This window comes from Trematosphaeria pertusa (genome assembly GCF_010094035.1).
Source record: "Trematosphaeria pertusa strain CBS 122368 unplaced genomic scaffold BU26scaffold_8, whole genome shotgun sequence".
Lineage (NCBI taxonomy): Eukaryota > Fungi > Ascomycota > Dothideomycetes > Pleosporales > Trematosphaeriaceae > Trematosphaeria > Trematosphaeria pertusa.
The window spans coordinates 1,287,506-1,309,926 of NW_022987219.1; the positions used below are offsets into that span (position 1 = coordinate 1,287,506).

At 54.4% G+C, this 22,421-nt stretch overlaps 8 protein-coding genes across 8 annotated transcripts; 3 read left to right on the plus strand and 5 right to left on the minus strand.

Moving 5' to 3' along the window:
* Positions 1 to 39: 39 nt before the first annotated feature.
* BU26DRAFT_531636 (uncharacterized protein) lies at positions 40 to 5,036 on the minus strand (the record flags this gene model as incomplete). Its single annotated transcript, XM_033831042.1, has 9 exons — positions 40 to 205; positions 623 to 2,201; positions 2,247 to 2,361; positions 2,409 to 2,561; positions 2,609 to 3,299; positions 3,358 to 3,552; positions 3,796 to 4,577; positions 4,650 to 4,846; positions 4,919 to 5,036. 9 exons carry the CDS (start codon positions 5,034 to 5,036, stop codon positions 40 to 42), a joined length of 3,996 nt encoding a protein of 1,331 aa, XP_033683277.1.
* A 953-nt stretch (positions 5,037 to 5,989) lies between these two features.
* Positions 5,990 to 8,042, plus strand: BU26DRAFT_551614 (HET-domain-containing protein). Its single transcript, XM_033832111.1, has 2 exons — positions 5,990 to 6,503; positions 6,647 to 8,042. Exons 1-2 carry the CDS (start codon positions 6,083 to 6,085, stop codon positions 7,876 to 7,878), a joined length of 1,653 nt encoding a protein of 550 aa, XP_033683278.1. The 5' UTR covers positions 5,990 to 6,082; the 3' UTR covers positions 7,879 to 8,042.
* A 4,874-nt stretch (positions 8,043 to 12,916) lies between these two features.
* BU26DRAFT_458493 (uncharacterized protein) lies at positions 12,917 to 14,189 on the minus strand (the record flags this gene model as incomplete). The annotated part of the gene is made up of 2 exons (XM_033824981.1): positions 12,917 to 13,983; positions 14,041 to 14,189. 2 exons carry the CDS (start codon positions 14,187 to 14,189, stop codon positions 13,188 to 13,190), a joined length of 945 nt encoding a protein of 314 aa, XP_033683279.1. The 3' UTR covers positions 12,917 to 13,187.
* Positions 14,190 to 14,898: 709 nt separating this feature from the next.
* On the plus strand, positions 14,899 to 15,495 carry BU26DRAFT_565680 (uncharacterized protein; the record flags this gene model as incomplete). The annotated part of the gene is made up of 1 exon (XM_033833421.1): positions 14,899 to 15,495. One exon carries the CDS (start codon positions 14,899 to 14,901, stop codon positions 15,493 to 15,495), a length of 597 nt encoding a protein of 198 aa, XP_033683280.1.
* A 425-nt stretch (positions 15,496 to 15,920) lies between these two features.
* On the plus strand, positions 15,921 to 18,642 carry BU26DRAFT_458496 (DUF1900-domain-containing protein). The gene is made up of 8 exons (XM_033824982.1): positions 15,921 to 16,073; positions 16,127 to 16,155; positions 16,214 to 16,273; positions 16,326 to 16,468; positions 16,520 to 16,568; positions 16,618 to 16,715; positions 16,767 to 17,228; positions 17,275 to 18,642. Exons 1-8 carry the CDS (start codon positions 16,040 to 16,042, stop codon positions 18,242 to 18,244), a joined length of 1,845 nt encoding a protein of 614 aa, XP_033683281.1. The 5' UTR covers positions 15,921 to 16,039; the 3' UTR covers positions 18,245 to 18,642.
* On the minus strand, positions 18,551 to 19,306 carry BU26DRAFT_596196 (uncharacterized protein; the record flags this gene model as incomplete). The annotated part of the gene is made up of 1 exon (XM_033834965.1): positions 18,551 to 19,306. The coding sequence occupies one exon, from the start codon at positions 19,304 to 19,306 to the stop codon at positions 18,716 to 18,718; it is 591 nt and encodes a 196-aa protein (XP_033683282.1). The 3' UTR covers positions 18,551 to 18,715.
* Positions 19,033 to 20,164, minus strand: BU26DRAFT_330643 (uncharacterized protein). The gene has a single exon (XM_033822180.1). The coding sequence runs from the start codon at positions 19,930 to 19,932 to the stop codon at positions 19,321 to 19,323; it is 612 nt and encodes a 203-aa protein (XP_033683283.1). The 5' UTR covers positions 19,933 to 20,164; the 3' UTR covers positions 19,033 to 19,320.
* Positions 20,143 to 22,338, minus strand: BU26DRAFT_605777 (uncharacterized protein; the record flags this gene model as incomplete). Its single annotated transcript, XM_033835618.1, has 4 exons — positions 20,143 to 21,095; positions 21,144 to 21,742; positions 21,804 to 21,879; positions 22,034 to 22,338. The coding sequence occupies 4 exons, from the start codon at positions 22,336 to 22,338 to the stop codon at positions 20,279 to 20,281; spliced, it is 1,797 nt and encodes a 598-aa protein (XP_033683284.1). The 3' UTR covers positions 20,143 to 20,278.
* Between the last annotated feature and the right edge of the window lie 83 nt (positions 22,339 to 22,421).

Sequence of the window (22,421 nt, forward strand, 5' to 3'; positions counted from 1 at the left end):
CGTCATGGTGTCGAATCGATCCTTCAGTATTCAATAAAACTAACTCCAAGGCGCTGGTAATGGAAGTTGTTTCGCGTATTCCGTGCTCTTTGACAGTCGGAACCCCGTCGCCCGTATCGAAAGATACATCGCTAGCCCTCGTAACTGCTGCTCCCCGCGATTCCCATTAATCTCGCCTCTCTTTCGGTGAATATAGCGATCGTTCCTTTTACACTATCCAGAAAAAAAGGGTAGGCTTCGCGAATGAGCCGGCTGAAGTCGTTGGGAGGACGTTCCGGTGGGGCAAGCCCGATTTTAAAGGTTGACGTTCTGCAGGCTGTGCATAGCCCCCTGTTCTTGCCTTCGACTGGTCGACCACTCGCGCCCTACTAGCATCGAACGGGAAAGCTCGCGGAACCCCAGTGCGAGGCTCTGATTCGTCGTCCTGATTACTCGGCTGACGTATGAAGGAACGATGTGCGAGATTTCTATTTCCGTCTCACCCGTTTCTCCACAGCAGGTGACGCTAAAGCAAGGCACCATCCAACAGATCGTCGTGATGAGTGCAAAATGCGGATTGGAAACATCATCTATTCAAAAAATGCACACGATGCGTAGAGTCCCAACACCTGACCCGACCTACCTCAGACCCTCGCTATCCCTGAGACTCCCATCCTCATCCGCCGGACTCGCTAACAACCCTCGCTCCTCGCTACCTTCATCCTCTGGCTGTTCCCTTAATGCGCCTCGCCCAACGCCAGCGCCTGCATCTTCGCTCTCATCCATTCCATTAAGGACAAACCAAACATCCTTCTTGGTGAGCAGACCTTTCAAGGTCCCTCGATCGACGAAGAGAACGTATCGCAAACCCAGTTTCTGGAACATGGATACAGTGAGTTGGAAACTTGCTTTCGCGTTTAGAGTTATGGGCGTTTGGTCCATCCAGGGACGGAGATCGAGGGAGGTAGTTGGATCGGAGAGGGGCTGATGGGAGAAGTATGCTTCTGTATCGTCGGAGAGATTTCGAGGTGCGGAGAGGGCGGCGGATAGTGCATATGCGAGTTCGGTGCGAGATATGTAGCCTAGGAGGAGCGCATCGCGTGGGTTGTCGATAACCGGGAATCCTCGGAAGCGATGTTGCGCGAGAAGTTTGCGGAGGCTCTCGATGGTATGGCCGGTTGCCGTGATGACGATCAGGTCATCAATGCGTGTCATTACTTGCGCTGCTGGAACGTCGGGCACAGAAGATCCGTTGTCATCGCGGTTGTCGAGGAATGGATAACCGTTGAAGCGAATCCAGGATTCATAGATACCGCGGGGCGAGATAGCATCGCCTATCCATTTACCGATCATGACAGCAATCATGATGGGCAGTACGTAGGTGAGTGCACCCGTGAGCTCGAACATGATGACCACGATGGAGACCGTCATTCTGGTGGCTCCTCCAAGTGCAGACGCCGCACCAATGATCGCGTACGTGCCTGGCGTGACGCATGGAACGTCTGGTTCGCAGGACCCAAAGACGAAAAGGCTGGGCCATGCTTGCTGGACTACCTGCACCGTCAGTCCAACGGCGCGTCCATAGAGACCACCGATGGCCATGGAAGGAAGGATGATGCCTGCCGGAATCTGGAGGCCGAATGTGAAGCTAGCGAGAATAATCCCCAGTCCAGCTGAGATTAGGAGAAGCGCGATAACTCCGGTATTTGCTTTCCCGGCTTTGCACAAGCCCAGCGTGTCTTCCGACAGGTCTACACATTCGGCGAAGAGAAAGTATACAAGCTCAGAGGCCTGCGCTCTCATGAACTTGATGGGGTAGTTGATCATCGCGGTGATAAATGCCACCACGACGACCTCGGTAACGGGGCCTTTCAGGTACGTCCTCTGCTTACGCCACTCCGCAACTCGCATGTTGAGCTTGGTGAACAGCCCGCCATACAGGCCGCCCAGGATGCCGAGGAAGGCAAAGGGTACCAGTTCGAAATCATGCCAGCCGCTGTGGTAAGTGACTTGATACATAACGAGCTTGCCACTTCGGAAGGGATTGAAGGCTTGAAGTGTCACCGCGGCTACCATGGCACAGACAAAGCTCTGCCACATGGTTTTATCGGGGAAGTAGTAGGAGAGTTGCTCAAGACTGAAGAGAACGCCGCCGATAGGCGAACCAAAGGCCACTGAGATGCCGGCTGCGGCGGCAGCGGAAAGCACTTCTCGCTTTCGTGCTGCAAACTTGTCAGTCACATCCTGTATCGGACAAGGTCGCTCACCTTCGTTGTCGTTGACATTGTGGAATAGCTTCATGAAGAGGTTCGCACAGCAGCATGCAACGTGCACCAAAGGACCTTCCTTGCCCAACCAAAGACCAGATGCAACCGCAAGACACTGTCACGGTTAGCTCAAACTTTCAATATCTCTGGACGACTACTCACCAGGCCTAGTGTCTTCACTAGCAAAGTCCAACCACCTAGAAAACGCCGAATAACGAAGCCGCCCAGGACCGTCTTGATCTCCGCGATACCGCTATGTTTGGCATACGTCGAAAACTCGCGAACCAGAATGCTGGCACACGCGGCGAATATAATCTTCCCGTGGTTAGCATGCCCCCCTCTCTCTATTCCGAGCCACTCACCGAAAATACAACGAAGAATATATACTCCACAATCCAACCACCTCCCTTGGAGCTAATTCCCAACGCACTACTCCAAGGATGCCAATCGCTGCACTGAGAGTACTCCGAGTAACCCCAGCAGCAAAATCCTTTGTTCAGGTAGAATTTCCCGTCTCCGTCCATGTCTCCGTCTTGGTGGTTGCAGTATCCCGTCTTCAGGTCTCCCAACCAGTCGCTCGCGACATCGATGAACGCTGCGATGCCACCACTGAGTATACCCGCCGCGATGAGTATCAGCCATATCTGACTCGCGTCCGCGATCTGCTTTATATATCCCAGGATGCCTGATGCGCCGGTGTAGAGATACCGCAGCCGTTGCCGCTCCTTCGCATATTCGAAGATCCAGTCAATAGCCGTGAGATCGTCGTATCCGACGCGGCGGCCCGGTCCTTCGACATACCAATCCAAGCCATTTGCGTCCTTTGCATCTTGTAGGTTTGTTCCAGCATCACCGGGTGTATCCAGGTAGTTCAAGATAAGCTCCGTCGAGTCGTTCGCATGCGGGTTGGTCCGCAGTTGCTGCAGTCGTGATTGCGGTGGTCGTGGGAGAGGAGAATTACGGTTACTAGGCGTTCCGGCGGGGGAAGAGAAGAAGCGCGGGATGCCGAAGGGTGATGAGGCGGCGGCTTTCTGTTTGCGCTTGAAGGAGATCCTACGCCGCAGTCTGTCAGCCCGCTCTGCGCGTCAGAGAGGTAATGGCATCTGCATACTGCTCCGGTAAAGTATGCTCCAGCGGATCCTCGCTCAGCAGCCCCTCCTCCTCTCCGATCTCATCTTCTACGGTAGGCTGCCGGTTCGCATTCGATCGGCTGGAGGACGCTTCGGCCTGTCCATGGGCGGACTGGCTTGATGACGAGCTCGACATCCCCTTGGCATGTACTTCTTGGCAGCGGGAAGAGCATATTCTATGCGCGCATGCCGAAATAGCGTCGATAGCTTGCGAAGCTGCTCGAGACCAATGTTCGAGGTTGAGGCTGAGCGAGACAAACACGACAAACTTGTGGCGCAACGTGGCTTGTGCGCTCAACACCAGCCCTGGAGAAGGGTGAGAACTCTCCATCAACCATAATCAGGCATCGTCAATTGATCATCGTATCTATATGTGCAGAAACAACGCCCAACTATTTAGCCTCTATCCTACTCTCTACTCTGAGTTGAAATCAACAACCGCCCGTCCTGCAATCTCCCCCCTCCTCAGCTTCTGCACCGCCTCATCAAACTTGCTCAACGGATACACCGTGTAAATCGGCTTCAACAGACCCCTCTTCGCAAATTGGAGCGTCTGGTCCACATCCGCCATGCTGCTCACCAACGTACCCTGCACACCCTGCTTTTTAAAGCACATCTGGTTCGGATCGACATCAATATGCAGACTTCCCGCGGGTGGTAGGCCGATGCACATAACCTTGCCGCCGATACGCCCGCCGAGATAGGTCAGGGACGATGGGTATGTCTGCACGGCGGTGACGAAGACAGCGTGCGCGCCGATGCCATCGCAGATGCGGATTACTTCTTCCGCGACGTTAGAGACGGTCTTGAAGTCGATGAAGTGTTCTGCGCCGGCGGTCTCGAGGCAAAGCTTCTTCTTGTCTTCTCCTGTGTCGATCGCTACTGGCCTCAGGCCCATTGCCTTCGCTAGCTGGAGACCCTGCATTCCGACGCCGCCGCCGGCACCAGGGAACACGGCCCAATCACCAGGTCGCAGACCAGACTCCTTGATCGAGGTGTAGATTGTAGAGGCGGAGCACATAATGGGACCGGCGATGAAGTCGGACACGCCGTCGGGGATGATAGTGGTGTATCGTTCGGGCGAGACGATGTATTGCTTGTAGGAGCCGTCGACCATGAGACCCGTCATGACCGCATTGGGGCAGTAGCACTCTTTGTCGGTACGGCAGAGCTCGCAGACGCCGCATGTATCCTGGATGGGCTATGCGGCGTTAGCAATCGCACAGTCTATCACAATACGTTCTAGTCGCCCCATCGACGAGGAAGAGCATACCTTGTATCCAGCCCTCATACCAGGCTTCAGGGACTTGACCGCATCGCCAACCTTCACAATCACGCCTGCACCCTCATGCCCCGCACACTTGGTGCCCAGATCCGACATCTTTGGCAACGCCCAGTCGTTGACCATGAAGTGGATATCCGAGTGGCAGATGCCGGTCGCATTGAGCTTGATGAGGACTTCATGTGGCTCTACTTTCCATTAGCGATGGGCCCTTAGTGTAGTAGGCGAAGGAAACTAGAGTGCTGTTGGTGGGGACGTACTGATCTCGGGCACAGGCAACTCTTGCACCTCCACATGGAAATCCGGGCCCTCGTTCACTACCACGCCCGCCTTGCACATCTTCGGGATCTCGAAGACCGGAGCTTTGGTGTCTGCCATACTTCTAGTCTTTCCTCGTCCTCAATTGGCAACAAGAAGTGCTAAAAGTGTAGTTGAAAGATGGAGTGGATTGACAAATACACGGAAGAGATGAGAAGGCAATCAATCCGAAGAGAAACCACCTACCCCTCTCCCCCTTATAAACAAACGCTATCTCCGACGACGCCGTGCTCCCTGTATCACGCGGCGCAAGTAACCCGACTCACGGCCCACCGGCCACCATTTCCCTCTATCGCTCCCTGCCCTAGCTCTTCCTTCCATTCAACCACTCACAGCGTCGCCTTTGCTCGATTCAGCGCCATTGAATCGTATAGGGGGCGGAATAATGCCGCGCGTCGGTCCTTTTCTGTGCGCCAAGTGCATAGTTCCTCGTTCCGAAGCGGTGCGGTAGTTGGAAAATAGTGCGGGGGAGAAAACGCGGGGCCATCGTGACGTCGGTACCTGTGCTTCGGATCGCGGAACTTCAGGGTTCCACGGGTGCACGTGACAACTCTGGATTCGTGAATGACGACCTCGGGAGGCGTGGTATGAATCCGATTCAGCCATCCTTCGAGTTCAAGGAAGCGAAACGAAGGAAGAGAATGCAGGAGACCAACACGCCACGCCTAAGGAGGGGACCGTGAGATCCGTGGGTCCATGTTCTCAGCTCCAAGCCTTGGAGGCTTCCACGAACTCACAGATCATCCACGGAAATGCTGTGCAAAGCCTGCCAGGCGATATTCAATAGAAAGCTGAAGGTTTCCGATACACTAGATGGATTTGACGTATATCAAGCGAGCCACCACCAGACATACTCGGACCTAACTCGATCAGCGCGACGAGGCTGTCACATCTGCCACCGACTGCTAGAGCGCTTATCCCTAGACTGGCCAAGTCTAAATCTAGAGGGAGACGATGTAAAGAAGCCGCTGTTCACATACAATATCAAAAGGTACGATGACGACAATGTCAGCCTCGAATTTCTGCTGGCTCCGGGCACCAGAAAGATTTTGCTGGCTCACGGCATAGCAAAGGAGACATCCCTTAGTTTCACGGGCGAGTCAGCGATGGAGTTTGAGCTGCATCCGCTCCAGCACGCGGATGGCCGCAGTCATTTCCGTCTTCGAGGCAACACGAAGATTTCGAGCTGTAGTGCCTTAATACAAGACTGGTTAGAGGAATGTCTTGAAGGTCATACAGTTTGCGCAACGCAGGATAAGCGGGAGTTCTATCAAACTCGGCTGCTCGAAATAGGTGTCTCTTCGGAGAGGCATCCAAAACGCGTTCGACTCGTTCACTCCGACGACGTTGCCCTGCACGAGCCATACGTAACACTAAGCCATTGTTGGGGAGGGAGCAACATCCTCAAGCTCCAGCGCGACAACATCGATCGTCTCTCGGCGTCTATCTCCAGTACGGAACTCCCGAAGACATTCATCGACGCGATAGAGGTAGCCCGTTTTCTACAGGTGCGCTACATCTGGATAGGTACGTAAGTGCCAGCACATACTCAGCATGTGCAGTCTCAATTCCTGTCGACGATCCCTAAGCAAAGCTTCAAGTAGAAGACGCCTAAGAGCATCGACTTCACTATTAGTTAGAAACAACTAAGCGCCCTGACACGTTCGCAGACTCGCTATGCATTATTCAAGACTCGAAAGAGGACTGGGAGAAAGAAGCAGCACTTATGAGCGACGTGTATCAGAACGCGTTCCTCAACATCGGTGCGACTGCTTCAAGCAATAGCCACGGAGGTCTTTTTTACGATAGGAATCCAGAGCTGCTGCGCCCATGCGTCGTCACGTACGCGCGCGAGAAATACGAGCTCCGGTATCCAGAGCTCTGGGAGCACGGAATCAATGAGGCGCCCCTCAATAAACGTGCCTGGGTTGTTCAAGAAAGGTGGCTGTGTCCGCGAATGCTGCATTTTGGGCGCGAACAGGTCTTCTGGGAATGCTGCAAGTTGGTTGCGTGTGAAGTGTATTCTCGTGGCCCGCCTTATAGCTTCGTGTTACGCGACACGATATACCACGGCTTCAAGCAGGTGAAACCACATTCGGATCAAAACCATGGCGAAGGGGCTGCCGAAGCACAACTAGCCTCCGCCTGGGGAGCTATCGTACTCCAATATTCCTCCAGCAACCTTACTTTCCACAGCGACAAGCTCATCGCTCTCTCTGGCATGGCAACACAAATGCAACGCGCAATCAAAAGCGAGTACCTCGCCGGTCTGTGGAAAGGCCTGGGAGTAATCGCTCAGCTGGATTGGAGGGTGTTTAATGGCTATCACGAGGTAACTTCTTCGAGACCAGACGAGTACACTGCACCCTCCTGGTCATGGGCCTCTGTCAACGGTGCGGTCACGATCACAAGTCAACAAAGACTGCGCGCCTACAGAGACAAATACTGCGAGCTATCAATTCTCCAGGAGTATCACATCGATCTTACAAGCACGAATGCCACAGGTCAGGTCACAGGAGGATACCTGCGAATTCGGGGCCCCGTCCACGCAATCACGCTTAAGGAGGAACCTCCAGCCACGAATCTTGAAGACCCATATGAAGCATTTCGAGTGAGCGCCTATCCATGGCAATTGTGTTTGGATGGAGTAGCTCTACGGAGGTTTTCCGTCTACCTTGACGTTCCCTTGCATAACGGCGGAGCTTTTTTTGGCCTGGCACTATATTCCTGGAACAACGGAGGGGATCCTGAAGCGGTCGGATTACTGCTCGAGGAGATTTCAAACTCGCCTATTCGGTTTCGGAGAGTTGGCATTCTTGTGTTGAATGGCGAGCGTGAGGTTATGTGGTTTAGTTCCGGAACGCTGAATTATCCTCAGGGATTCAGCATTGTGATTGTCTAAAGTGAGGGACGTTTAGAATAGGCCGGGATTCGTTTAATCTTTGCTACTCACGTGAGCGGAGCTGTGCGCATGGCAACGAGGCGGCGTATAGTTATGGAACTGCCGTGCGTGCTCCTGTCGTTCTTTTTGTAGAGCTGACGACCTATGGCATCGTCGCCCTCCACAGTCCATTAAACCGATAGGAAAGGCTTTGTTTAGAATTACATTGCATGTTAAGGAAGAATTCAAACGTCCAGATCTTTGGCTTCGGCGCTATTGCACATTGTGACTAGCTTCGAGACGAAGAAAAATGAGGTAGGAATCCACCGCCGAATCTTGATCAGGATCTGGACAACGGAGGGCCTATCTATTATTGATTATCTCATTACACTTTTCCTCTCTTCGGGGATACTCTTAAGACCGAGGAATGTTTACTGTAATGTCCTGTGTTGATCGCAGATACATCACACATGCCCCGCGGGGCTGAGTTAGCTGCTTGAGACGCCCATGTATCGCCCACATTTGTTTCTCTAGTAGTCTACATTCGTAACGTCGCGGAAACTTGGGCGATTTCGGGGTTTAGGCAGACGGCATAATATGTTGAGATTCAAGCTACGAAGTAATGGTAAAGGGTTTATTTGAGGTCGGTAAGTACGAGGGGACACAGCTGGAAACGACTATGTAGTCTCGATTGAGAACATGAGCCATGGGAAAGTATACGAGGAAATGCATTGAATGCAGTCTTATTGAGACTTTTAGAGCTATCTCCAAATGGGTGATAAGACATACTCTGCTTCGATTGAATCGCTATAACAGTTACTTATGCAGCTTATGTAAACTTACCCCCGTGGAATACGATCTTTCTCTCAAATTGAAGAGAAAAGCTGGTGGAAAGTTTAGTGCTTCCCGCAGATCGAAATACTCACTTCCATGCTTCCGGCGTGCCCGTCCGATTATACCACGCTCTCCGCACGTGATCGAGAGAGCTCGAGTTCTTCAATCGACCCTCGAGAAAGGGGAATGCGATTGACCCTGAAAGTGAGCGCGAGAGCCAAGCGCTCCGGTGAGCAGGCCGCTGGACATTTTCCAAAAAGCAAAAGCCAGTGGCTATGCATAGCAGCAAGCCACGCCACGTAGGCGAATCCTCAGCCTGGTCAACGGGGCCCTGGAAATCTTTCTCGCAAAACTCATCATTACGGAATGATTCGCCGCCTCACTTTCTTCAGTCATTATTCCGTGATAGAAGAGGAAAGCGAAAGCGATGGATGACGTCGTTGCAGCTGCGCGAGTTGAAAAGCGGGTAGGGTGCGGGACCAGATACGCCTGGTAGAAGTTCTCGTCTCGTGCATCGCATATGCATTGCATACGAATGTATTGAAGTGCGCCGTGCAGATTGCGAGTGTGCCTTGCCATTTGGCTTACATGCGTCCTTCTGCTTCCGAGGAGGCGGCAGGTGCGGATGGAGCCTCCTGAGCTCGCGTTGTTGATGGGCTAGGCGAAAATGAAGTATCCATGCTCTTGCGGTAGGGAATTCTCCCGATCTAAGGGCTCACCGTACAAGTAAGTAAGATTGGCTCAGCAAATCATACGTCCTATTGTACGCGCTCGCGAAGGCCTCCAGGGAAGCTGTTACGCACGTCGTATAGCCGGAGAATGCCCCACCATGAGGGCCATGGTCTCGATGCGCACCATCGAGTGGTGATCCGCTGAAACCTGCAAAAATTTAGTCATTTAGTACCGCAACTTGTTCCTAATGTAAGGACTAGCTTAGAGCCCAGATTCCGAAGGCGAAGGGTATCCGCAAGAACCGCCCGAGTCTACAATCTTCCTCTAGAATCTATGCACGGCCCCAAAGACACGTAGCATCGATAATCTACCCGATTCCGCGGTTGCTCACCGGACGGTGGCTGGCTGACATGGTCTCCACAGGCAGTGTGCGGTGTGCGGTCTGCAGTCTGCGCGGGAGACTCTCAACCCAGAACTCGGTCTAGGGCAGAGGTACTTCGTCAGATGTAACGGTATTCGGATCGACTCGTACACCCGAGCAGTGTTTACGTATGAAACGGCGTATGTCTAGCGTGTTGGCATGGTGGCAATTCGGGCGAGTATATCGTAGACGCAGGATGAGGCCTTGAGCAGGGAGCCTTGGAGACATCGTTCGCTTTCAATAAGGTATCGGTCTAGACCGCATCTGGCGTTCAAACCCTCACCGCCATCTCTTCAACGTGAACGGGCAACCAATTAGTAGCTAAACTGGACAGACTGAGTCTCGATATTTGTGATATGTCTTGTTCTTGTGCATTGTGCCGGACGACGAGGGTAGCGAATCCTGGTCTTCGAGGTTATGCTGGCCGTATACGGGTGTCCAAGAGCGTGTGGGTCTGATTGTGACGACCAGGTAGACCTTTGGTTTGCAAGCCTCAGGCAGCAGGCCAAGGAGGGGGTGCAGTGAGCGCCGTCTTTGCGTGAGGCGAGTCCAGCCAGCTCCATTCGGGGCCAACCGTCTTCCAACGCATACTCCACCTTATCGACCATCGCGACTGAATGTGTGACCGTGTGCCAAACCGAACTCTTGCGCAACAAGTCTTCTCTTGAACCGAACAGGCCCTTCCAAGTACCTGTGCCGCTGTTAAAGAATTGCGATTGAAACACGGCGCCCTAGACAAGTAGTATCCCGGCAGCATCAGAGTCTTCGAGCCTCGAGCAGTCAACGTCCTGGCAACAGCCGTGATGGAAGCACACCACAGAGGAATGCGGAAGGTCGCCGTGGTAATTGGGCTTGGTAAGTCGAGACCCTTTCCTGTGTCGGCAGACTGGCTTCGATAGAAGGTGGCTAATCACAGGCTTTCCATAGTACCGAGGACTCTAGCTGCACCTACAGGCCAGCAGTCGAATGCCGTCGTGTCTGTGGGGGATGTCGCTGGTCTGGTAGCCATGGTGATCGGTATTCCTGCAGCTGTCGTTGCAGTGATCATGCTTGCCAACCATGTGAAGCAACAGCGTCTTACTCGTCGAGGTAAGTCGGATGATCCTTTCATAATGACAGCGACGCCTTTGCTGGGTAGGTTGTCGATAGTCCAGCTGTGCTCTGTCAGCGGCGGGGAATGGAGACGGAAGAAGAGGCCAACCTAGACATCGCAACGCTGTAGATGTTGTACCTCTCGATACTTCATTCTACTTCGAGACTACTAGGCAAGCACGAATGCAGGAGGTGATAAGTCAATCATGGTATCGCCGTGCTGACTCCTGCGTAGTCGACATTGTCGGGTCAGGGCGGTCAAGGGAGCAAGATAGTTATGCCGGCCGTGGCATACTAGAAGGTATGTTAGGCAACAAAGATGATGGCTCCGATGTGCTAATGAGGGTTAAGACTATGATCGAAGAGATGACTCACCTGATGTCGATGGCGGATCAAGACCTGAAGCCTCTATTCGCACTCCAGACCTCACCTACTTTCCGGAGACGAGAGGTCCCACTTTCATCCAGCTAGTAGCAGGGCAACATCTAGGACAGGCGGATGCGAATCGTCAAGGTGAGGACTGGACGGCCGGGTCTGTTGGGATGCCCTGCCCTCCCGAGAATGAACGCGGGGCATGCCGCCGCGAACTAGGAATTGAGTCCATAGCCATGAGCGAGCATGCCGAGGAGATGGCGGAAGGAGTAGTCGCCCCGAGTTTGTAGCCACAGTAGGCGAGCATGTTTGGGACGACTGTGGGCGCGTAGGATAAGGTTGAGAGGAGCGGGAGATACGGTAGAAAATGACACAAAATGGGATGATGAATTATCCAGCATGAATGACCACGAGGCATAAATGAAGGCGGGTGCTGTGAGAAGGGTAAGGGCGGTGAGACTATTTTATGTCCGCCTGGGGGGGCGGAGGGCGGGTTTTGGTTGCGGCATGTGCCCTTGCAACCAAGCAAATCGGAAGGCCGTTCCTGCAAGGATGCGCATCGAAACTATCAGGGCTACGCTACGACTGCGGATAGGCTGCCTGGGATTTCTTCTCAGCGTGCCCAGGAGATGCCAAAGGTGGTCCCTGTATGCACGTCCTTCTATTATATGCACCCGTCGAAACGCCGCCTCGATCGCGCGAGCCCTTTTGGAGCCCTTTGACGCACGCCCTCTTACGCACGCACGCCCATTCTGGCGAAGAGAAGCGGATTTAGTTGAATCCAGGCGATGATGTGCAACGTGGCCCGCTTTATCAACTGGGGGGCTATGTGGCTTCGTCACTCTCCTATACCGGTATGAGTTCTGTTCGTGCGGTGTCGGCTGGTGATGAGGTGCCCATTGCCCTTTTAGGAAAATGGCTGAGCCCGCCTGCCCGTTACTACAATAGGTAAAGGTGACTACCCTTGGCGCGTTGGGCGAGTACTTAACAGGGATGATGCGGCGGGCTATACCTGGCTTGCTGGCTTTCATAATGCGGCAAGCAGCTCAGCCAACATTGGCCCCTTGAGTTCTCTTGGTATCACGACGTATGTAACAGCCACCCTAGAGACAGTATCCTCATAGGAGCAAGGAATGAGATGTAGAAGATGTCAAGAATCTTAGTTACAAGACACTAAATACGAGATCCTCGTGGTGCGCTGTCTGGCGGATCCTCAGCCTTTAGCGTCAACATGTTTCAACGTCTCTCGCGACGCGGGAAAGCGTAGTCAGACTCGGGAGGCATGAGGATGAATACCATCTCTGTGAGATATGGCACGGGTCGCGACATCAGAGTGTAAGGCTCGTGATCTGCGTTTGCGATGGAACTGTCTGACTGGTAAGTGCTACCTCGTCTCCGGCTCCGCTCGCTGTTGCCCCAAGGCACTGCCTGATTGCCCCATTTGCACTGCTTGCGCGAACGGTCGCGTTTACCTGAGATAGGAACATAATAAATCAACGTGGGATGTGTGTTTGTGCATTCGTCAAACTTTAGCCGAGATGGGCAGAGAAGTCAGTGCAGTTCTCCATGTTGACCTCTCTGGACTACAAGAGGATTGAAATCCATGAGAAGAACAAGCGCAGTTTTAATTTGGCCTCGTGTAGCTTCTGTCGCATGCTCCATGAGGATGGAGCGACTATTGATCGCTTGTAGCGCCGCTCTAAATTGGTACGAATGATGCTGCGCAGTTGATCCTTGGCCTTCATCCTTTTGCGGCCTGATCTTGCTCGTGTGAATGAGTAGAACGAGATAGAAAGATATAGAACGCTCGGAAGCGCCAACATGTACTTTTGCGCGCTAGCTATACAACGCCGCTCTTTTACCGATGACGATTGAAATCCGAAAACCGAAATGCGCTCTCCCATGCCTCGTATTACACAGCCAAACACACGTACACTTCCTACGACACCGTCGCCCTCCACATCCCCCTAAACCTCTCCCCCCCAGCAACCAACCCACAAACCCCCATCCAGCCCAAATTCCACCCGGGCAGCCCGCCCGTCGAACTACTAAAATGCAACGCCATCGGCAGCCACGCTGTCGCAATCATCAAATCCATCCACCACTTCGCATCCACCTTCCGATCCGCCTCTTCCTGATACACCGCCACCTCCCTGCCATCCTCGCGCATTTTCCTGCGCGCCGCCCGTCTCCGGTTCTCCAGCTGCGCTTCGCGCGCGAGACGCAGGAAGTCGCAGCTCACGCCGCCCAGCCACGCGCGGTACGCCCACAGGTAGACCCGCGCCGTTGTGCTGTCGCCCCGGTTTATCCGCGCGATGAAGGACTTGGGGACTACGCCGTTGTCTGCCAGCACGGAGATGTTCTCCAGCGCTTGGTAGGTGAAATAGCTACTGGCTTGTAGCACGGCGACCCGATGGAGGACCGCGTCAGCGCCGGGTTTCGGCCCGGTGAGTAGCGTGCGCAGCCATGCGTATAGCGGGAAGCAGCCGAACAGGCGGAGCGTTGTGCGGCAGCGCGAGATGAGGCCGGCGAGCGCGGCGATCGGCGGGACGGCGCCGTCGGCTACGAGGATTGTGATGGGGAGTTTGGAGATGCTGGAGGGATTGAGACGGGCGAGGAGGCTACTTAGATGGGCGGCGAGGGAGGGCAGCTTGGGTTGCAGGTACGCGAGGATGTAGAGGGTGTAGTTGAAGGTGGAGAGGAAGGCGCTGAGGCCGCCGGGAGTGGCTAGGAGTCTGTATTGTTCAATCAGTCTCGAAGGTGCTCGCTATGATGCGCTGCGGTAGTCGCACTTGTTCAATCGCAGGATTATGCGATCGAGCTGCTTCGCCGCGGAAACGGCATTCTCGGGTACTGCAACGCTCTTCGAAGCTACGCGATCTGATGCCTTGTCGGCGGCTTGGGGCGTCGGCGCGCCAGGCTCGGAATTGTCGTCCGCCATTGTGAACAGGACGGTTCCAACAGAAAATGAGAGAGAGCGGACAGAAGGGGAGCAAGGGGCTAGCTCATAAGCTTCTCCGCAGCTGTGGTTTTGGCAGCGTCAGCCAGCAGACCGACCCGAGGTCCGGCGGCCTGGGAACCCTAGCCAGTGGTTGGTGCTGGCATTTTGCGAGCGAGTCATGGATTTTCTGGAAATGCGAAATTCGTGAGGTGTGATTGGTTGCATTTTCCGATTTTCGAGAAAAGTCCCTTTGGCGAGAATAAACACAAGCATTTGCCCTTCGGATGAGGGCGACGTGGAATGACTCTTCTGAAGCGTGAATGTGTTCGGCATGAGCCATATGGTGGCGTCAGCGTCTTGTAGCTGCTGCTGTTGCTGACTAACTCCTGTGTCTCCCCTAGATCAGTATATCGTCTCCTAAAGAAAAGGGAGTTATTATATAATAAGTACTTGGGGACAATACCTAAACTTAGTATCCCACGTGTTCTGACAGGTGACAATGAGTGCTCGATGCTCTGAGTCCACATCTCCCCCGTGAACAATGTCTGAGAGACCTCGTGAACCCGCGAGTGACTACGTGTGTTCACATCACCCACAATGCATCAACCATTCACAATGCCACTCCACCACATACATATACCTCGCGCATCTAATAATCCCCACCCCTCGCCCAAGCAATATGCAACAAAACCAATCAGAACCAACAACCATGGCCCACTACCGTTTCGAAATCCCCTCTACTATCGAATCGCTGCGCCAACGCGCCTTACTCCCCTACGACATGGGCCTCCTACTCGGCCGACTCCACAACTACATTACCAAGCTAGTATCCTACCACATCGACGAGCCCGTCGACTTCCACAACACGCCCCGTAAGCTCGCCATCCCCACCGAAGAATTCACCTCCGCCGTTGACGCTCTGATCCGGCAACTCCGCCTCACGGATGGGTGCTCGGAGAAGTTCCCCAATAAAGTGCCCGCTGATCGAAAGGGCCAGCGTGTACGGCGCAAGTACCATGAACGCTACACCTATATGGTGGAAGCGGCGTTCAAGCATACGGTGCGGAAGGAGTTGGAGGATGTGTTCTCAGGATGGAATACGGAGGAGACTAAGTTGTTTAATAAGGGGGTTGATCGGGGGGTGACAGGCGCGGCGTGGATGGTGTATCCCGAGCGCAATGTGGTGATGGAGGCGGGGGAGGGGGGCTGGGGCATTTGGCTTCAGGGCAAGTGTGAGGAGTTGGGGTTTATTGAGGCGATGGCGGATAGACAGGTGCTTGATGACTTGAAGGATGTGGACATTTGAGTCCCTTGATGGAAAGGGGCTTGAGCATTTCAGACTTAAGCCAATACAGCTTCTGAAGAATTGATATGTTAAATAAATTCAAACTGACTTGATGAAATGCAGTGATTTGACAAAAGGGCTTCGGGGATGAGGAAAAGGCAGCCAGTATAAGTTTCATAGCTCGTCTATTGCAGAACAGTGAAAGGGGGTCGTGAGAGCTGAAGACGGCGGCGCTCCGCTCATGAGTTTGTTCAAAGGTGGAGTAAGCGTGGAGTATTCCCGGGGCGGGAGATCATAAATGCAAGCGCAAGAGCCGTATTTCTGGTTCTTGAGCCTGAGATGGCTTTGTTGTCGTGGAGAAAGCGGGCGGTTGGAGCTTTGCGACCAGGGTCCACGCCAAGAAAGAACCCTGCAGCGCAATGAAACACTGCTGGACATGCGAAACCACCACCACAGCCCTCTCACCTCGCGTCCCCGCCGCAGCAGCTATTTCAGGCTCAGGGGATATTCACTTCCTTCGATATTCATTCCTACCCCAAAGCATCCGCATTGCGCATAGAGAACAATGGCCGGTCGCTTTGTGAGAGCTTCTAAGTACCGTGAGTGTCGTGCGAGCGCCTTCAGCTGCTGACGGCTAACAACAATGCGCCAGGCCACGTCTTTGGACGGGGCACGAAGAAGGTACGCCTTCGTAGAGCTCCATGGATTCACTAGGTATGCGCTAACATGCTTCTTATAGGAACAATGCTACGACAACCTGCGCATCTCGAAGAACGCATGGGACACCAACCTGATCAAGGTCCGCGAGGCCCCTCCGAAGTAGAACGAGGCCATGCGCTGAGACTCAACAGGCAAACCCTGAGTATATCTCCGTTAATTGGGAAGCCAGTGGCGGCGGCGCATTCGCCGTCATCCCCATCAATGAGAGGGGACGCCTTCCGGAGCAGATGCCCCTCTTCCGCGGGCACACGGCTGCTGTCCTCGATACCGACTGGTACGGTCATGTCTGGCATACTGCGAGAGAGCAATTCTGATTGGCATATAGGAGTCCGTTCAATGATTCGCTCATTGCCTCTGCGTCCGACGATGGAAAGGTGCGCTCGATGCTGGACATGGCGGGGTCGAGAAAGCTGACGGAACCAGGTCTTCATCTGGAAAGTGCCCGAGGGCTTCACACTCTATACCGACGCCGAAGAGCCCGCCGATGTTTCTCCCGTTGCCAAGCTGAGCGGACACATGAGGTTTGTTTCGGAGGGTCCCCTGCTATAGAAGGCCTACTAATAGGACCACAGGAGAGTTGGCCACGTGCTATTCAACCCCGCCGCCGATCACGTTCTTGCCAGCGCCTCCGGCGATTACACTGTGAAGCTATGGGATGTCGAGGCTGGCACGCCCAAGCTGACCCTCGCCCACAAGGATATAGTACAATCCCTGTCATGGAACGCCGAGGGCTCCATGCTGGTTACCACCAGCCGAGACAAGAAACTGCGTTTGTGGGATGTGCGACAGGAGAGGCCTGCTCAGGAAGTGGCAGGACATCCGGGAGCGAAGAACAGCCGTGCCGTCTGGATGGGCGAGCATGACCGCATCGCCACAACCGGATTCTCGCGCATGAGCGACCGTCAGCTGGGTCTGTGGGACTCGCGCAACCCCAAGGAGCCCATTGGAGGCTTCCAGATTCTCGACTCCATCTCCGGTGTCTGTATGCCGTTCTGGGATGACGGAACGCAGTGCTTGTACCTCGCTGGAAAGGGGTAAGTGCATGCCCGGTCTTGCCCGAGGCTTTACTAACGATGCCAGTGACGGAAATATTCGATACTACGAATACGAGAACGACAAGTTTGAGTACCTGTCCGAATACAAGTCCCCCGACCCGCAGCGCGGCATCGCATTCCTTCCCAAGCGCGGCATTAACCTTCACGACAACGAGGTCACTCGCTGCTTCAAGACCGTCAATGATACATACATCGAGCCCGTCTCGTTCATTGTACCCCGCCGTTCGGAGATGTTCCAGAGCGACATCTACCCGCCCACGACTGGTATCAAACCCGGCGTGTCCGCCTCAGACTGGTTCGGCGGTAAGACCGCTCTACCCCCGAAGATCTCCCTTGAGAGTGTGTACGAGGGCGAGGCACCCAAGGAAGTGCCAGCAGACTACAAGCCACCATCAGCAGCCACACCCGTCCACAGCCCTCCACCTACGAAGACGGAAGCTCCAAAGGCAGCACCGGCGCCGGCGCCAGCTGCTGCTCGCGCACCCCCTTCATCAGTCAGCAATAACAAGGCATCACTCGCCTCTCAAGCCTCCAAGTTCGCGGATAAAGAGGAGGAGTCTTCCGAAGATGAGACGTCGAGTTTTGAGGAGGTACCAAAGCCTGTGGACCGTCACACCGCGACTGCTGCACGACAGGAAGAGAAGACGCGCGGCCCAGCTATCACCAAGGAGCCCGAGCCTCCGAAACCCACACCTGCCCCAACTACTGCTCCCGCCAAGGCATACTCTCCATCAAGCGAGCCTACGCCGACGGCCTCGACGCCCGCTCCGAGCGCCTCTGGTGCAGCAGCTGGGCTCAAGGACTATCTCGCGGATATCAAAGACACGCTCCACCACCAAAATCAGATCATGTCCGACCAGTCGGATCAGATTGCTCTGCTCATGCGCGAAGTCAGCCAGCTGAAAGTCAAACTCGTCAGCTCGGGGAGCTCAGACCGAGAAAAGGACGAGCGCATCCGGCAACTAGAGCTCGAGCTCGAAGAAGCCAGGTCGTGATCGCGCAATGCCGCGTAAAGCTTCACGGACTATGAGCTGACGTACCGTAGAAACGCCCTTGACACGATGACTTGACCAGTTTTGGCAATTGGGATGATCCCTGGGCGGCTTGAGGCGTGTATGTTGCTGGCACTGTGAATATCGAGGGCTTGGTCAGGGGTGAAATTGTATGCGTATTGGTAGCGATCGTGGGTTTGATAGCGTTTGGGGATGCACGGTGTTGGTTTTGGCTTAGCAGCATCTGCTGAAGAATGAATCCCAATGTTCCAAGCCTCTCCTACGCTGTTAGACGACTTCATTATCTACTTCCTGCAATCGGACAACCGAAGGCATGCAGCACAGATGTAGTGATGACAAGAGTTGAGTCTGGCTCTCTGTCCATATGTGTGATTGCATTGGTAAATTTTTAGTTATAGCTTCCTCCGCTGAGCGTTTCTTGCTTCTGCCTCTCGCCTCCTCGGTTCGACTGTTCTACAACAATGCCACCCCGAGCACACCCACTACCACACCCACCACGCCCTGCGCTACTCCCCTGATAGCCGCAGCACCAGTCTCCGCCGGCGCACTCGCACTCCCCGTCGGACTCGACAGCGTCGCCGTACCCGTAACATTATTCCCGCCAACGCCCGAGCTAACCGCCGTGCTCAACCCGCCCGTTCCAACCGCCACAGCACTCGACGCACTCGGCAGCGTCGCCGCGCTCGTCACACCACTGCTCGCCGCCGCCTCCGCGCTGCTCGCCGCAGACGCAACATCCGCCTGCGTACTCTGCGCGCTCGTAGCCTCCGCTGTCGCTGTCGCGGTCGCAGATCCCCAGCCAGGCAAGAAGTCGGGTGTGTAGGTCGCGCTGCCGGCGTACTGGGGGCAGCCGGGCACGGTGGTCTTGGGCGGCGCGCGGCCGCCGCCGCAGTCGAGGAAGGAGCAGATTTCGCCGTTGGTCGGGTCCCAGTAGACGAGCGAGGCGCCGCCGAAGACGACGGTTTCGCTGGAGGTGCAGCCTTCGAGGTCGGTTTTCGCGAGGGCGAGGGCGGAGAGGGCGCTGAGGAGGAGGAGGGACTTCATTTTTGTGGTTGAGATTAGGATAGTTGTGGGGTGATTGATGATGGGGTGTTGGATGAGGTTTGGATGAATTGGTTGGATTTGTGTTGTGAACGAAAGGATACAGCGGATGCTGTGGTATTAAAAATATTAAGGTATTTGTAACGAAGGACTGGTTGGGGAGGAAGACAAGACTCGGAGGGCGAGGTAGAGAGAGGAATTCGAGCGAACAGGATGAGGAGGCTTTTATAAGCGTGAAGCCCAAGCTCACGGTTGCGGCAAAGCATCAGCATCCGCATCCCCCTAAATCCCATTCCGGGTTCCAGGCCCCCTCGCGTAATTGCCCTCTTCGTCGCTAGCCGTTTGACCAACGGCCACTTGGAAACATCGCTTCGTGGGCGGCGAAGCATTCTCTCCGACTCGCCGCGTCGAGATTTAAGGGGTGAGCAAATCTCACCACGTGTATGCAATGAATGGGGACTCCCTCCCTTTACTCGCCCGAGACTCCTCAAAAGGGCGCAGAACACAAATATGGGAGGCTGTTCAGGGACTGAAGATGGCATCAGCTTTGCAAAGACAGCCCTCCACGCGAATCCGATAGGCGATCCAGAATTACGGTGCGCGAGATTGCGATAGGCGCCGCGGCTCATGAAGCTTAAGTCGTTAGCGCGGACTTAGCTATTTTAAGCTTATCCGAGGCTCATCCGCGAACGTTCTCGGCCGTGGCTGCGGTCATCTCCGCGAGATCAATTTTCCTGGGATTTGCCTTGCCTTCAACACTTGTGAGAGAGAGTTAGAGTCGAGCCTGGCCAGCCAGTTCCATGCTAGGTCGATCGTTGGTTCCTTCTCTTTTCGCACTCTGCGAGAGCGGTCGCTAGCCTGCCCGCTATTGTGGACTGTTGGAGCAGAGGCCAAATGCGTGTGGATCTACTTTCGGCCGGAAGTGGGTGAGGTAACGATAATAGGTGCCTGTTTTATTACTTGCGGGCGGACGATTCACATCGTACCCTCCCACTGCCTCAGCAGCTGTTTCAACGGCTCCAAAACATGGCTAGAGTATTCTTCTAGAAAAGCCTCGTTGCTCCAATCAACCTTCGAGCCAAAGGAACAGTCGATGCAACGACGAATAGCTTCGGACAAGCCTTCGCCGCACTCTCCCTCCACATCCTTATGCCAGGCCTTCGCGGTGCACAAGTCCGTGTATTCGTTCGGTGCTCCCTGGGGCCCTAGGTACTTCTGGCGCAGCGGTAGCGTCTCCAGGCGTTCGTTGAAAGTGAGTTCGAGGAGGAGTATCCCAAGGCGGAAGAGAGATTGTTTGCAAGCTTCGTTGGAGGATGGATCTCCCGGAGGTGTGGCGGGGAAGGACTTGCCGATGAAGGGGCGCGAAAGTTGAGGGGAGGCTGAGGATAACGGATAGACGAAGGTGATGTCACGTTTGTTCCATGTGGAAGAGAGCCATGGTGTTGGCTGGAGTTGGAGTAGGGTGAAAGCGAGGATATTCGCCAGAACGAATCGTTGCTTTCTCGTCATCGTTTGGGCAGGAGAAGGTGAGGCGGAGCGGCCAGGGAGAAGATCCTCGAGGGTCACCGTGCCACACTGATGATTGAGGTCCTGGTACTTGGCATTCGGATAGAATAGGAATCGCGATTGTTGCGCTGCTGGGATGTAGCCGAGGCAGTCGTTGGTGGACTTCCATTTTGCCATCTCAGAGCAGATGTCTTTGATCTCGTTGGGTTTCAATACTGTCTGCACAGGCTGAAGTTGGATGGTGGTTGGTACTGTCGTTTGGGCGATGCGCACGGTTTTCTTGGACCTTCACGTGCTGGTTAGATTGGAGCTGCGCAAATCCTTGGTCTCTTACCTCTGGAAAAAGTGCAGTGGAGAAGGACTCCTAGATGCCGGGGCTGTTACTGCCACAGGTTGGAGGCTTCCAGCTGCAGTATGGCACGCGGAGCCCTGGGGAGATGTTGGTGGAGTTTTCACGGCACGGGCATGGACCTGTCGCTTTAGCTCCAGCAAGTTTCCGGTCGATGACTTTGCTGACGAGCTTTGTGCAGAGTCTTGGTGACTGGAGTCACCTATGCGGACCTCAATTGGCTTCCGCACACCAGCTCCCTCGAGGAGCAAGTGGAGGCTGAGAGAATTTGGGTCGTCTCCCGCGATGTGTCTCTCAAGAAGGAGTCTAGTCCCATGTGGCGCAGGGCATTTGCACTTCCATCTGCTCAAGATGCCACTATAAAGGACCTGGGAGTGGTGTTGCAGCGATTGCACGAAGCCTATCATAGGAGTCTTCCGGCGACGCTCCCGGGACGGAGTGAGCTCGTCATTCGTACTGAGCAGTTGGTGAAGCTCGTCGTTGTACTTGGTGAGCAGCTTGACATGCTTGAACTTCTTTTTGGAGAAGCTGATTCTCAATCGACGCAGCTCGTGGTCCCATCGAGAAGCGTCTATGTATTTGACCTGGACAGAAAGGAGTTAGCGTCGTTCGCTTGCCTAAGTAATATTCACCAAACTAACTCACCTGCCCGTTCTCGATTCCCAACCTCTCTTCTAGACTAGAAAGCGTGGCATCCATCTTTTTGCATATCGCGATATACCTGGGAACATCGCAGTACGCATTAGCAAATGTTCATAAAGAGCGCGGAGCCTATCTTCGACGCCTGCCTCGTCTTCGGTCGCTGACGGGCTTTAGGAGCCACTTTCTAGAATCGCCACAGCCGGCAGATGCTGGTATAAAAGGGGAGTGCGTACCACTCATAGGAGCTTCCTAATCTCTTCTGGATATCCCTCTTCAGTGCTGGATCCTGCCAAGCCTCGGGATTGCGTTGATCCAGCAGAGCATTCATCTGCGAACCGGAGGTCACAAAGGGATCCAGGAGTCTCTCAAGGTTCATGTCGAAGCGTGTCTGCTGTGTTCCGAGCTCTTCGATGAAGTTACTGAAGTCCGACTCGAATTTCCACCACTCCTGCAGCGGCTCGAAGCCCTCCCGATAATGTTCGAGCGCCGAAATGATCAGCGGGAAGCCGCCGAGCACCACACCTGCTATCTCTGCCATAGTCGAAGACGAGAAAAGACGTGCTCAATGGGCCTTCGATGCTGGTGTAATGCCAGTGAGGGTCGGAAAGCAATCCGGCTGAG

Bases quoted from the DNA above. Each gene is read 5' to 3' on its own strand.
- BU26DRAFT_551614 (XM_033832111.1), top strand. From the start codon at position 6,083: ATGGAGTTTGAGCTGCATCCGCTCCAGCACGCGGATGGCCGCAGTCAT. The intron at 6,504-6,646 runs GTACGTAAGTGC...ACACGTTCGCAG, and splicing joins GGTGCGCTACATCTGGATAG to ACTCGCTATGCATTATTCAA.
- BU26DRAFT_458496 (XM_033824982.1), top strand. From the start codon at position 16,040: ATGGCCGGTCGCTTTGTGAGAGCTTCTAAGTACC. The intron at 16,274-16,325 runs GTCCGCGAGGCC...GAGACTCAACAG, and splicing joins GGGACACCAACCTGATCAAG to GCAAACCCTGAGTATATCTC. The intron at 16,716-16,766 runs GTTTGTTTCGGA...ATAGGACCACAG, and splicing joins AAGCTGAGCGGACACATGAG to GAGAGTTGGCCACGTGCTAT.
- BU26DRAFT_330643 (XM_033822180.1), bottom strand. From the start codon at position 19,932: ATGAGCCGCGGCGCCTATCGCAATCTCGCGCACCGTAATTCTGGATCG.